Source organism: Miscanthus floridulus, chromosome 3 (genome assembly GCF_019320115.1).
Source record: "Miscanthus floridulus cultivar M001 chromosome 3, ASM1932011v1, whole genome shotgun sequence".
Classification (NCBI taxonomy): Eukaryota; Viridiplantae; Streptophyta; class Magnoliopsida; order Poales; family Poaceae; genus Miscanthus; species Miscanthus floridulus.
The window spans coordinates 24,519,067-24,534,181 of NC_089582.1; the positions used below are offsets into that span (position 1 = coordinate 24,519,067).

At 39.5% G+C, this 15,115-nt stretch overlaps 1 protein-coding gene across 2 annotated transcripts; it reads right to left on the reverse strand.

The window, feature by feature from the left end:
- Window positions 1-358: 358 nt before the first annotated feature.
- On the reverse strand, window positions 359-14,760 carry LOC136541465 (ubiquitin C-terminal hydrolase 12-like). Of its 2 annotated transcripts, XM_066533362.1 has the most exons (32): window positions 14,529-14,760; window positions 14,141-14,219; window positions 13,234-13,381; window positions 12,975-13,132; window positions 12,598-12,863; window positions 12,295-12,513; window positions 12,086-12,194; window positions 11,887-12,002; window positions 10,917-11,015; window positions 8,870-8,979; window positions 8,243-8,317; window positions 8,067-8,145; window positions 7,842-7,988; window positions 7,688-7,768; window positions 7,472-7,591; window positions 6,833-6,955; window positions 6,215-6,292; window positions 5,748-5,836; window positions 5,544-5,652; window positions 5,323-5,391; window positions 5,126-5,236; window positions 4,465-4,520; window positions 4,200-4,377; window positions 4,015-4,116; window positions 3,861-3,932; window positions 3,702-3,767; window positions 3,299-3,364; window positions 3,122-3,205; window positions 1,933-2,049; window positions 1,121-1,195; window positions 926-1,009; window positions 359-827 (listed from the first exon to the last, which is right to left on the reverse strand). In XM_066533362.1, the coding sequence occupies exons 1-32, from the start codon at window positions 14,553-14,555 to the stop codon at window positions 786-788; spliced, it is 3,354 nt and encodes a 1,117-aa protein (XP_066389459.1). In that variant the 5' UTR covers window positions 14,556-14,760; the 3' UTR covers window positions 359-785. The 2 variants fall into 2 exon arrangements, with proteins under 2 accessions (XP_066389459.1, XP_066389460.1); XM_066533363.1 differs by lacking the exon at window positions 14,141-14,219 and having other exon boundaries at window positions 14,529-14,758.
- Between the last annotated feature and the right edge of the window lie 355 nt (window positions 14,761-15,115).

The window sequence follows — 15,115 nt, forward strand, 5'->3', positions numbered from 1 at the left end:
CTCTCACTAGGTTCGACTCCCTGTGGGAACGAATAAAAAAAATAAAACAAAATAAGTTGAGGTTTCCCCTAATGACTTAGGTCAAAAAAAAGTTTTCGAAACCAATTGTCCTGCTATTTAATACTCCCCTCATTCCAAATTATAAGACTCCAAATTATAAAACGTTTGGTTTTTCTAAATACATAGATTTTGCTACGCACTTAGACAACATCTGGATACTTTTTCGAGCGATGTATCTAGAAAAAGCCAAAATGTCTTATAATTTGAAAGAGGGACTAACATCACTCAATTTTAATGCCAAACTGAAATCATCCGGTACGGAAAAACCTGGGAAACAACAAGCAGGCACGAAAGGATGTAGAAATATATCATTGAAATTACAAAACACCGTGTAATAATTGTCAACAACAGAGACTTGTACACTCCGCGTCAATAATATACAGCAGGACAAGTACCCTCAACAGCTCAAGGCTTCCTAGCACCAACTGAACAAAGTGATCGACTAAAACGTCGCCTATTCGACTGTATAAAGTCACCTAACGGGAAATACTGGCTTATCTACTGAAGACATTGTTCGGTGGGGTCATCTCTGCACAACTTTATATATCCGGGGCAAAGCAGGGAAAGATGAGAAGCCACCCCGATCATACTTAAAAAGTCTCCTGAACTAGCTCAACAGCTCCAGCGAAAAACCTGAGCAACATGCCCGGATTACGGCACACTTTATTTCAAGACAGCAATTTCGGCCCTTGCTTGGTAGCTCATCGCTCAAATTTCTAACATGCCTAGTTATAAATTTTTACAGGTCTCTCAAATGAATGCCGGTTCTGCACAATGAACACACAGTAGACATTACAGATCACAAAAAAGGATTTGTGAAATCAGTAGAAATGCAAAAGCAATGGAAACAATGTGTTAGCTCTACCTGATTAATTGTGTGCGCCTTCCTAGGAGCTGTGTCTGGATGTTCCAGTCCAAGATACTGCTCCCAAGCTCCATACATGTTTCTCTTAATAAGGTTAAATATGTCAAAAAGAGATATAAAGTTAAGATGCTGGCAACATAAAGAAGAAATAGACAATAAATGCTTCAGCAAACAGATATAAAAGCCTGATTGTACCTGAAATTTTACGGCTACAGTGTCTGAATCTTCAAAATAGTCTGGACGACCAAGTGAAATGTATGCAAACTTCCACTGTCCAAATAGCAAAGCTTGGTTACTTACAAGTAAACAGACAATGGAACCAACCAACGCTACTGTTCATGTAATTGAACAAGATCGAACCAGATTGTTCACAATAACTGCATATTACTTCATTAATTGTCAAAGCACAAGGTTGGACCAGAAAACCACAAACTCTGACCATCAAAAGACCGCTGAGGTTGCCGAAACTATGGTTTTCACATGCATATAATCACCAAGATAAGACCTCAAGTCCTGCACTCTTGTATAATACCAACATCTCTATTCATATTTTTCATGGCATAGAAATGATTTCTTAAGCTTGTTTCGCTAAAATGAAGACTATCATGTACAAAAGGCAGACTTCCATTTAGCACATTCTTAATGATGTTTCTTAAGTCTTACCAAATACCGGATCTTTTAATAGTCAGCATACTGAAAAGTATAAAATATTAAAAGAATAGAAATGCTAGGCGCTAGTGACTTAGGACAGTGGGGTGACACCTAACACCTAGGAGGCAATTATTGTGGGCGACTGCCAATGTGGCCCACCTTGGCTGCCATTATGCACTATGTGGGAGGTTGACACCTTCGAACACTAGAGGGCAAATTCAGTGCTAAAACTGGCCAGCATGCATGTTCCAACATCAGTTCTTAACAAGATCAACAAGCAAGACATCAAATGGTTTAAGAACAAAACATAACAGGAAGTCAGGAACCTACACAGATGGAAACATATAAAGAATTACCTTTGAGAAATCCTCATCTGGAACCTTAAGCTTTTTCTGTATACGTTCTTTGATAGAAGATAGGATCTCATCCTCACGGATAACCATAAAGAAAGGCTCTCCAAAGTTCTGAACTTGCTGTTGAGAACAATGCAAATATTCAGTATACATACGCTATTAAGATCGTTGACAGTTACTGAATAGCAGTATTGCTCTCCCATCATGTCATATACCCTTTTTTTTTCTCGAACAACGCAGGAGAACTATGTGTCATTTCATTAACATTCAGAAGAAAAATAGTACATAGGAGGGTCAAGAGTCCACTCCTAGTACAGGGGAGAGAGGCTCCCGGACACCACACACACCCACAGTACAATATTACCATGAACAAGGACTACTCAACCAGGGCCAAGAAAACACACAGAGGCTCCTAAAGTATTTTAAAGAAAACTGAGCAAGAATGAGCATTATAATGTCAAACGTACAGCATAACAAGGATACAAAATAGTAACTAGTATGTCCAAAAGTATCACTTCGGCAAATTTATCCTACTGTTACAGTATAGTTAGTGATTAAAGACACTTGTACTCAAGATGACATATACATACCCAAGGGAAAATTACTAGAAATATGTGAACAAGATGAGAAAGATACTGTTAGATAGCACTTATTTTCAACATATATCCAACAAATAATACTCAGATGAAAATAGAAAGAATTAGAGACGCGATAAAAAAAAACTCAACCAACTATGACTGGCTGTGGGGGTACAGCAACACCTCCCACAGTCCCACCAAGGTAGGATCAGTTCCTAGAACCTGCTTAACTCAGTGACCATGTATAGCGTGCACACCCTGACAGAGCACAACGAAATACAAATTTATCTAAAAGGATATTTGAAGGCACACCACTGAGGCAACAGTTAGGGGAAAAAATGTAACCACATCCTATTAGAGTAAATAGGAATAGTACCACATTGTCTACCCACGTGGGGTGTTAGTCCTATGTACCCTATATAATCAGCCCATGAGGCCCAATGCAATACATCCAATATTCCACCAATTCTATTCTCCTACACATCCAACACTACTTGAGACTAAGGGTGATATAATGAATTAATGACCAAAAGAATCGCACCACTAGATTCTAGAACTTAAGCTGTATTCTTTTTATATATACAGATGAACATTAGCCAAGTTTCCATCATTACCGTTTGGTTTTGAGTATCTTTTGTAAAATGATATACATGAATCAAACGATCAAAGGTACCAAGGTTTTTCTCCTCCTCTGGAACCTAGAAAGAGAAGGCAAAAGTAGCCATTGGTAAGTAAGAGACAAATAAGAACCTTTCAAAACCAACCTAGTTGTGAAGCATGAAATAACATACCTCCTCTGCACGCAGTGTCCAGTACTGATCATTAATGTTTTCAATCTTTTCATTTGGTGCAAATACCTGCAGGAATTATTACAGGTTAAATAACAAGCCTGTGAAGTTTGCTAGTATGCGTACTTAGCAAAATACATATATTCTTTTTGCCTACATGCCCCTAACTAAGTGCATACATAAAACATAAAAAAAAGGGTGTACCCAGTGCAGAGAGCTCCCGCTCTGTGCGGGGTCTGGGGAAGGGTGTTAGTGGCAAACCTTACCCTCGCCTGTGCAATGCGAGGAGACCGCGACTCGAACCCGGGACCTTCCGGTCATAGGCGGTAAGACTCTACCGCTTGCACCAAGCCCGCCCTTCTATACATAAAACATAAATGCAACATAATTAAATGCAACTTAGCACCTTGTATATCTTGTGATAAAAGACCTCAAGTAATCTTAGCTCAGCATTGGGATGAGACAACTCAACCTGATACGATACAAGACATAAGTTAACTTCACAAATGCAAAAGGCCCCATAAAAAGAGTGTCAAATAAAAAACAAGGAATAATAAATAGATACCTTTGTTTTAATATCATTTAGCACATCACCAACAGTGCTGTTTTTTGGCAATCTTATACTGTGAACTGACACCTGATGATTTACAAAACATATTTTAGGACAAACAGACATACAAAGATCAACAACCATGATTGAGAAAGTCCAGGAAAATAACCTCATCTTTTGTGGCATGATGATATGTAACTTTTAATGTCTTCAGCGCTTGTAATTCTGGAAGTGGTATGTCCAATACTTCATAGTACAGAATATCAGAAGTCTGATAGATGAAAAGATATGTTATTTTTCACTTCACTTGCATGGAAACCAATTGTAACATAGATCAAAATTGAGTGTAGTGACCTGGTTATAATGGATCAGCATGTCAAGTAGACGTTCAACGCCTCTGTACTTTATTGGTTGAGGCTTGGGCTGCTGCGAATAACAATTATGTGATGTAAGCCGAATTTTCGATGGGTCATCCACGCCAAGTTTTTCAGCTACTTTTTCCACGACTTGATCATATGTGAAAATCTTTGACCTATATACAAAAAAGGGGAAAAGAAAAGGTTTCATTAGCAGTACAGAATATCACAGTTTGCTAAGCACAACATGTCCAAATTCTTACATCTCGAGGCAAAAATCGTCCTCCTTGGGCTTCTCCAGCGAACGGAAGTGGACCACCTAAATATTACAGCAGAATGAATTATATGATAGCATTAAGATGTAAATCACAGACTAAATCTTTAGAGAACAGTAGTACGCAAAATGTAGCAAACGAGATTACAGGGAAAAATCATATATAATAATCACAGAGATGTTAAACAAAGTGTTTGTTTTCTTTTCTGGAGAAATGTTGTATTGTTCTTGTTCACACAGCTTTGTGTTGTAATTGATCATCAACCGGGAAATAGGCACCGAAAAAAAAACTTAGCACAAATGCTGTCTTTTAGATCCTCCATGTACAATGTTTGGGGGATTAAATCTCAAATAGCATCCAATTCAGAATTCTAGTACTCCTTCATTCCAAAATGCAAGTCATTTTAGTTTGTCCTAAGACAAACTTTTCTTATATTGACCAAATTCATAGAAAAATATATTAACATCAATAAAACCAAATAAATGCACTGTCAACACATATTTCATGGTTGATTTGATGAAACTAATTTTATGGTGTACTGTTGTGCATTTTTCTATAACTTGGTCAAAACTAGAGAAGGTCGACTTAGGACAAAACTAAAAGGACTTGCGCTTTAGAACGGAGTGAGTACATGGGACACTCTAGATACCTGTCGATTACGTATATACGTCAAAAAGGATGGGACGTCAGGAAATCGATATCGGTCAGCACTATCTGGCTTTGAAGATTTTTGAAAACAAATTATGTCCCCATCTTCAAGCTGCGAACATGAATAAGTGCAGGTAAGAAAGCATCACAAAAAATAAGTACGATATTAAGTAGAAACAACCTGACACTCAGCATTACCTGACAAGATCGAAACAGAAGCCTGTTATCAATGTATTCACACATCACATTGGGCTCAAACTTAATTTCCTAATGTTGAAAAAAAAATGCATTAAGATAATGAATGGAATAATTAGAAAACTACAAAAATATCATCACAGGCAAACAATAAGATAGAACCAGAACAATGTGCATACTATATAAGCATTGGCAATGTAACCTTTCCAAAAAACTAGACTAACCTCATACAGTTCAATATCATCATCTTGTGAAAAACCTGCCAGCATCCTTAACTTCGGCAGAATGTCCTGTGGTCTTCCTGAAGCCTTTACAAAGAGCCTACCAACGTACCTGAAAATTCCATCCAGTAGAGGAGTAAATATCCAACGAAAAATGAAGTATTGAGCGTAGACAGATAGTAGTGAGTTGGAATGTATGAAAAGTACCGCAGCTGTTCCTTTTCAGGTTCATAGAGTTTGAAGAAAAGAAATATATCTTCTCTAGTCTTGTCTGGAAGAGGAAGAGGTTTAAGGTCCTACATTGCTCGCAAAAGAATGAGAATAGATCTTATCAGTTTCAAATCGAACTATATTAATGTGTTGGTTATTAAATAAAAAGTGTGAAAATGTAGGTGCTTATGGTTCATCCAAAGATGCTCAAGTGAGGCAAACATGATTTCCTGCTTAACTTGCCAACAGTGCAGCAGAAAATAATTGGTGCCACAATTCTTTCTCCGTATTATGTGTGAGGCCAAGCTGGAAACAAGTTTTGCATGCCTAACTTATGAGTCAGCAAGCAAACACCTTACTAGTATGATCAAACTTGCCTAAGGGAGGAGTGGCAAGCTTTGGCTTGCAGCCAAACACCCTCCGCACCTCAAATAAATAAAAACTCACAGGAAAGAAGCTATTACCAGTCCAAGTTCAACTTCCAAGAACAATTTCAGTTCAGCGTTGTGGGCCTTGTTCACCAGTTCCTTTAGCTGCCCAACCTATATAAAATGCTTTCCTTTAGAACTGGCACGTTCCTTTACAGTGATGAAAAGGCATAGAGGTAGCAACTCAACAATAAATCCCACAGTAAAACTGAGTTCAAGAAAAGGCATACAGATTTTACAATGGCTAGAACAGCAACAAAGTATGTTATTGCTAATATAAATTATTAATGGTGTTGAACTAATTCATATACTGCATGTATGATACCATCGCTTAATAAGTACTAATCAAACTAAAGAAAATCAGGACCTTAACATCCAAAAGAAGCATACTTCACAGAACAGTATGAGAAACAGATGACTCAAATACACATTTGTAAAATTAGTGTGCATCATGCAGCTTTCCAAGCACGACACAGATGGCCTAAAAACAGGGTAACAGACTCTTTCTTTCTTTTGTGTTTGTGGTGGGTATTCTGTAAATTAAAATGCTCCCCTGAGAGTGCAGCACTACATAAAAAAAAAGCTAGAAAGGAATGATTGCCAAGGCATCCTTTTGTGTTTTGTCCAACTCAATGTGTAATGAAATCATCTTACAGTATGCGCTTCGTCTTGAGGAGACAATGGTCTGTTAGGTCGGTAAGTATGGTTTTGCCGCTTGGCCCACAGCCAAAATCGTTGAAATTGTGTAGGAATGCCAAACTCTTTTGCTACCTCCTCCTGTAAAGCACTTCATGGATGAGTAATCAGTATGGCAACTATGAAATTCTATCCTATATCCTATAAACAATGAAAATTTCTTATTAGATCAACCATCAAATGATTCCTTAAGGCCTTGTTTGGCTACACTCATATTCACCTCAATCCATGTGTCTTGGAGTGTATTGGGGTGGAAAATTAACTAATTTCCACTTCAATCCACTCCTACACGTGGATTGAGGTGAGTACGAGTGCAGCAAACAAACCCTAACTCCTAAGGTGTGAAAAGGGGCAACAAAACACATTACTTAAAGGTAATCTATTATTGCACCATTTAAAGCTTATGAGCACTTAAATTCTTTTAGTGAACTATGAACAGGCAGTTGGTCTGCCTGAGATAAACTCAAATGTGCTTTTAACAGTAACATGTGACACTGGTAAACCTACTTGAGTCCTTGAGTAACAGCCAGCAGATTGAAGATATATCATATTCCTTTGATAGACATGCTAAGATACACCCTCACATCATGTAATTACCTTGAACTGAGCAAAGGTCATCTGCTTTTGGATACGGAAGCTTGGGACTTTATCATGATCAACAAGATCAAAATATATGTCTTTCCCTATCTGAGTTTTTAAGTCATCATCCCTTGCAACCTATATAACAGGGGTGTAAGATAACAAAACAAAACAAAAAAAGATGCTGAAGCTATGACAATTCATGCTCTATGCACAGAAGGTTGACTGAGACACCTTGATTATGGTATAGAGGTGTGCCTCAGCCTTTTCCTTCTTCCGGCGTTCCTTCTCTTCACGGTCCTTTTCCAGTCTAATCTGAGAGCAGATTTAAGTATTAGAGCCAACAAAAGAAGACACAATGAAACTCAAATTGTAGGGGACAATTTACCCAAAGATGCTCTGCTATATCTTTCTCATCCACATTGCAGATAATTTTGTCCTTGTCACTTTCACGAATGTACACAAGCATGTATGCATTTGAATATTTAGTAAACTTGAAGGGAGTGTTGTTCAAGCCAGGATTTGTCTGAGGTAGCTGCAAAACGGAATTGATAAGTTCGATGTTTGTAAGATACCGAAGACAATAATTGTAGCCTTATAAATTGAAACATACCTCCTCCTCACCACCATATTGCTCTTCCAGTGCCCTCTTTGAATCTTCTTTTGTCACACGCTCATCATCAAACTTGAACCTGGGAATTTTTTGCTCCAGTGAATACTCAACATGATCAAATGAACTAGTCATCAAAGAAGTATGTGCAAGATGCTTCTAAGATGAAGTAGGCATACCATTGATCAGAAAGGGTAGGTCGTATGAAAGCATAATAATGTCCACCATGAACACCACCGCTATGGACAAGAACACTGTAAGAGTAATCGTTATGAGCTGCACTGATATAATTATTAACAGAATGCATCACCATAAATTGCATCCAGTTAACACCTTTTAAGTTTTAAGAAGACTGTTAAGCATGTCAAGGCCTGTATGGCCCATAAGGAATTCTATATATATGACAATTATCCCAAAGGGTCAGATTTAAACTCTAAAGCATTAAAGGTTAGAAACATGGTAACAGAGCAAGGTTTAGGGTTCGAATCCCTCCCCCCCCCCCCCCCCCCCCTCCCCTCCTCTCTAACCATGTCTGTTTATCTAATCAACAACACATTTTATTGCTTGAATAGCTAAAATATTAACATCTGACAAGATACATCCAAGCAACACATAATAATAACTATGTTCTATGTCAGCATCATCTCATTTGTGATTATCAGAGTCCAGGGACAGGTCATATCGTAAGGCCAGAAATTCACAAACATCACTTCTAGAAACAGATAGCCAGTATATCAATGCTTGGCATCTCTAACCACTGAGATTTGAAGTCTTAATGCATGTAAGTAAACAGAAAACTTACTAACCTGTGAAGGGTATAAAGATTACGCACATTCCTGTCAGCATCAGGAGATAAATATTTTCCATCATCTCTATCAAGATCCAATTGAAGTGGGAATTCATAGCGATCATTTATCTGTGGTTCACAACGGACGGTAAGTACCTTAACATGCTAAAAACTAAATAAAATATAGAAGGATAAACGTCACATGGTCACAATAAAGCAAAAAACTTTAGGAACTTTGTTGCATATAAACACATTTTGTTTATGCAAGCCCAAGATGAGTAATACTTTCACATGAAAAGAACAGAAGAAAGAAGAAAAATGTATATCTGGTGAGTGTAGGATATTACAAATTATATACGAGCATAAAACTTTTTTCGCACTGTAATCAGATTTTAGCATATACTTCTTTAACTTCCATGACCTGAAATTCTCTGCATATCATAAAGTTTCCGGGTCGATGGGGTCGAGGTACGGGGTCGCAGAACGTGGTACGCTACTTGCGAGAGATTTTTACACTGGGTCGAAAATGAACCCATGAATTTGGGTCGGGGTCGACGAACCCGGGTTGAGGGTCAAATGCCTTGGGAACCCGTTTTATGTGAATATGATTTTAAGAGCCTTTTATCCTCCTCTTTTAGTGTTTGCTCTTGTTGGGTCTAATCGAGCCTACTCAGCTTGCTTGTTGGGTCTAATCTCAAGTCTACTCAGCTTGCTTGTGACAAAAAGGCTTTACTGATGTTTGAAATGTGAAAAATGCACTTTGAAAACTTAATGCATATAAACATAAATTTGAAGATGCATTATCTAAAAAGGTCAGCATTCGAATGAAGTCATGTTATTGCAACTTCATTTTCAAGCGGCACACACTTGTTAATATAATCTAAACAGTGGTACACAGGACCAAAATGGGAGCATCTCCAAGAGTTTCCAAACCCACACCCAATCTTGATTTTTTTGGCAACAACACAACAACAACAACATAGCCTTTCAGTCCCAAGCAAGTTGGGGTAGGCTAGAGTTGAAAACCCACCAAGATCCCCAAGTCACGGTTCAGGCACTTCAATAGTTGCTTTCCAAGTACTCCTTTTCAAACATAGATCTCTAGGTATATCCCAAGCTTTCAAATCTCTTTTTTTTGGCAAGGTTGAAGAAAAAAACCTGCTCTCCAACAACTCCTTATCTCAACTCCCAATCTTTAAACTTGGAACAATCGATCCAATCACGTGGAAATATACACGTGCATGCCAATCAGCCAATCTAGAGGTGGAAGGACGTGGGGAAGAATAAGGAGTAGGACAGGGTTCCCAATGCAAAGGTACAAGGGAGATAGAAAGTATAAAAGTGGTTGGGGTGATTTGAAAATAGTCCGGGATTCCTGATGTAAAATTGCCTTCTATCTTTTAGGAGCGAGATTTTAGAAACGGTTGGAGGAACCCAACAAATGTGCTCCAAACTTTTTTATCCACTTGGAAAACTCATTGATTTACCAATTATTTTTTGGGAACTATTGGAGATGCTTTGACAAATCACCAAAATTATTATTTCAAAGGAAACAAAAGATAGAAATGCTAGGCTTTTCCGTATGGTTACTGTGAATTCCAAATGTAACAGCCAGATGCATGGGTTAGTATTTAATCAGCACAGATTTTCCAGCTAACATTTACTAAAATAATTTTTTTCCATCGCCCTAGAAGATATCATTGACCCATTTACCCAGGGTAGCAGTGCAACGCATTATCACAATAATTTATGGCAGCCTATATTTGACTTGACCAAAATAATTTAACATTGCTTCATCCAGTACATGGGAATCAAAGTAATCATCGAGAACTACCAACAAACGGTGCCAAGTCCAGATGACACCATTCACACCAGATAAACCAAAATAGAATGAACCCAATGCCCGCATTATGCAGTATTTCTGTTTATGTTAAGCACCTCTAAGATTTCTGCTTAAGCTATGAATACATAGTCATGTATTATCATGCCTAAAGAGCTTCTGAAATCCTGAAAAGCAAATTAATTGATGGAAGAAAAGGAAAACTATTTAGTGCACTGATACGAACCTTCACCATCGTGTCACGCATGAAATCATATTCAAAACGTTTTAGCTGAAGTTGCAGAACAGGAGGGAAGTCGATAAAAAGAACTCCTTTCTTCGCATCCTGAAACAACAGAATTTCTGTAAAAAAACATACAGTGAAATGATAAATCAGGTTTTTTGGTTGCCACTTGTCAGATATTTGTGGGATGCCATAAGCAGCAGCTCAATTTATTATATATTGATTTAAGCTGGTAGATAAGGGTGGATTACTTTAGGAACCGAGCCTAGGTCAGTTGGTGGAAGGTTCTAGGTGTACATAGCCACCACCAGGTTTGAGTCCACAGACTGAAATTTGGGTGTCTATTCATTCACAATGCCACCCAGTAACTCTTAGGTTGGTGAGTTTTTTACAGCACTGGATTTATTTGCTAATTCCTGGGTTCTTAAGGAGTTTGTGTGCATACACACAGTAAAATTATGGAAACAAGTGCTGAGACCTCAGAGGGCCCTAAGGTCCGATCAGTAACATCATAAAGTCTCAAATCAACAAGATGAGAAACAAGTACGAGCATGTGCTATGATTACACTACCCCACAAATCTACCCACTCTGGATAATGTTATATGTCATGTTATGATTGCCTTGAAATGTTAGAAAGTTCGAACTTCGAGGATGCACAATATGACCTTTACGCTTCACTTAACTGTTTGGTAAATAATTTAGCACTTTTAATGTACCCTTTTACACCTGAGATGCATCCTAGCACAAACTGTATAAACATCATTTGAATGAATTATTGTATTGAGTAGCATTCCCTGAGTTGCTTTAAGAAAAAAGTTTGTCCTCATCTCAGCGATTCTATTCAGGTACTAACTGTTAAATAAATGCGAGCTTGGTTAGATTCAGCTTGATATTTTTCAATGGCCCTGTGATTATACGGTCATGCTGCCTAAGAGAAAGAGGCTTAACTACCATAGGATCCATAATACTAACCTGCAGGCCATGCTTGTCGGCATGATACTTGTTGTCACCTTCCAGACGCTCCACTTCTACGTACTTATCAAATGAAGCGTAGACATCCTGACAACCTTTGACATCAAGCTGGAGATCTGCATTAGAATATATATACAACTAGGTTAAACAACAGTCCAGTTTAAACTTTGCTACATGTGGAAACAACATCATCACTTGCCATAGAAGGATTCCTTTCTTGTTGATTTGAAATCCACATTGATACACTCAATGTAGTTCATGTGGTGCCCTTCAAACAATTGTTGTATTGTGCCCTCCACAACAGTTCCCTTGAATCAACATTTTACAAGCATAATTCAGTCAGAGCTACAACGGTTCAGTAAACAACACCGGAGGACATAAAAAGGAAAGACCTTACAGACGTCAAACCTTCATCTTATCTTCCAACTTCTCAGAAAGAACTCTGTTCAATTCTTGAACATCATGTTGCATAAATGAATCGTGCATGTCCCACCCGAATGATTTTGTGAGCTCCTTTGTAGAGACACTGCTGTCATTATACTGCAACTTATAAAAGAGTGACTGAAGAGCTAACGGAATGCTTCCCGAGGGCATATCATTCTCGGTGGTGGGCATGTGATAAACAGCCTGGCAAGAGATATCTGTAGTTAGCTGTATCTATCCAAGCAGGTTGAGCAGAGGAGCAATGACATGTAATTTTCTCGTTTGTACCTTTCTGAAATACGGAATGTGGTACAGCGTCTGAAGAAGAGAATTCATATAGCAGGTAGCACCCTGATTTTTAAGACCAACATAGCCAGTTTCCTTTTTAGAGTCATAACTCCAATAGTCAACAACTTTACACACGGCAACTTCAGCTTCCACTATACAAGTATCATTTACAAGATAACCTCTACTGGGGTTGTAGAGTTCACCCAACGGCATAAATGAAGTGAAACCCCAATCACTTTCTCGAGCAGAGAACTGATGTTGTGTTTCTGCGAGAATTAAAAGTCAGACACCTAAGTTTGTTACTGAAACCTCATAGTATAGAATCCAATCAAGACATGTGCTACGTTGAAAAACAAGGGCATGATAAAAGGATGTACCTTTTCTTATTGTGAACTTGTTGTGAATCTGATTAACCACGGAGAGGCTGAATTGTGCATATCTAGTCCATCCATAGGGCAAGACTCCAGAATCAGCTACATCCAAATACATAGATAAGAATTCAACATTATTTCCCCGAGGGAAAATCAAAATTCGCCTGCAAAACAGAAAATACTACATCAATTACCAATACCAAAAAAAGGTAAAATTAAATAGAGATACTAATTAAGAGTAAAATGGAAAGCAATAGGCACTTACCACTTGTAGCCTCCAACAACAAAAATTTCGGAGTAGAGCTTCTTCGTGCTAACTCTTGATAGATTCTCAATGGTCCAAGTAAATCTCGAGATTGGTGGATCCTCTATCTGTTGGTTTTCCACAGTAGCAGCTGGCTCAGCAGGCACAACTGGCACGATCAAAAGAAGAAATCATAAATAGCTGATAAACTCAAATGCTAGGTCACATGACAAAAGCAGCAAAGAAAACAACAAAAGAGTCCAAGTCTATCTATGGTGCATAAATGCTCAAAATCGTTTTGTACAGAACAAGAAGATGCATCTCTAACCTACTGCAAATAGTAACCGAAAATGCACCCCCACGCTTAGAGAAGTTCTCATGTCAATGTCGTTTTGCATATGAAAACACAACTACGGTCAATCCTGCAATTACTGTATGACAGTTAAAAAAACTTCCATCAACATAAAGACATCAAATGAGTGGGCACGCACACTCTATCCAGCTTTAACCGAACTTAACACCTCGAAGTATAACAATAATAATCTAGTAACACCAACATATACAATATCTAATCTAAGCTACAAATGAATGCATAACAAAATGAACAGACTACATAAGAGGTGATAGCTCCATACAGAATAGCAATACCAAATCATAGAACAAGCAAATAAACAATCATGATGTGTGTTATACAGCGATAACTGCGGACACAGCACTTACAATGGCGCCATTTGCGCAAAAGAATAAAAAATAATCAACAGCAACACCACACACGGACATCAAGCTGATAAAATATCGTAGCAAATAGGAGAGAGCAAATGCAGCCTATCTAGGCAGCTGGTCTGAGTATCTACACACCACACATCACAGAACATCAACTAACATGAGCCCACTGAACTAATCGCTAGACAAGATGGGCCAACCAGACCTTCCATTGGCTGCGCTCCATTGGGCAGCTCCTGTTGCGGGCCGTGCGGCACCAGCACCTCCTCTTCCTCCTGCTGTTGCTTGCTAAGAAAAAAAACACGAGAGAGGCACAATCTCAGATCCATTGCTCCAACGTTTGGCGGAGCCATCAAAACCCCAAACCCTAGAATTCCGTACGCGCGCGCGGTGGCACGGCGAGCCCTACACGCCACGCCAGAACTCCGACCCGTAAACCGACCCCAGAGCCCTAGGGGCAAGGGCGCCCGCCCCGCCAGACGGCCGGGATGCGCGCGGCATCGCGGACCGATGCGGCGGGCAGGTCCCGCGGGAGGAGTCGGGAAATGAACGGAGGCCGAGGCGGGGGATATCTCCCCCTCGCACACGCTTACCTCGGCGGGCGGCGGCGAGGTCGTCATGTCCGGTGGGACGCGGGCGGCGCGGGGCGGCGAGGCGGGTAGCGAGGGAGGTAGGGAGGGAGGTGCGGGTCGCCGGCGGCGATGTTGGGGCCCACCCGGAAGTGGGTTACGGGGGTGGTGGGGGAGGGAAGGTGGAGATCGCGAGGGGGGAGGCGGAGGAGAGAGAAAGGGAGAGGAGAGGAGAGAGAGAGAGAGATTGAGGTTTTGGACCCGTCGAAAGTTCCAGTCCTCGTGCGGAGGCTTGCGGGGCAAGGACGGTGCGCTGGTGGACGGCTGGGATGAAGGGCAAGTGTGGGATAGGACGGCCACGATATTATGGGCTCGATGCGGCGGGGCGGCAGTAGAACAGAGAGGGACCCCGACAGTCTATTCCGCTTCTGGGTGAATCGGTATTGGGCACTGTAGCACTTTCGTATGTATTTGATAATTATTGTCCAATTATGGTTTAACTAGGCTTAAAAGATTCGTCTCGTAATTTACAATCAAATTGTATAATTAGTTATTTTTTTATCTATATTTAATACTCCATGTATATGTCCAAAGATTTAATGTGATTAAGA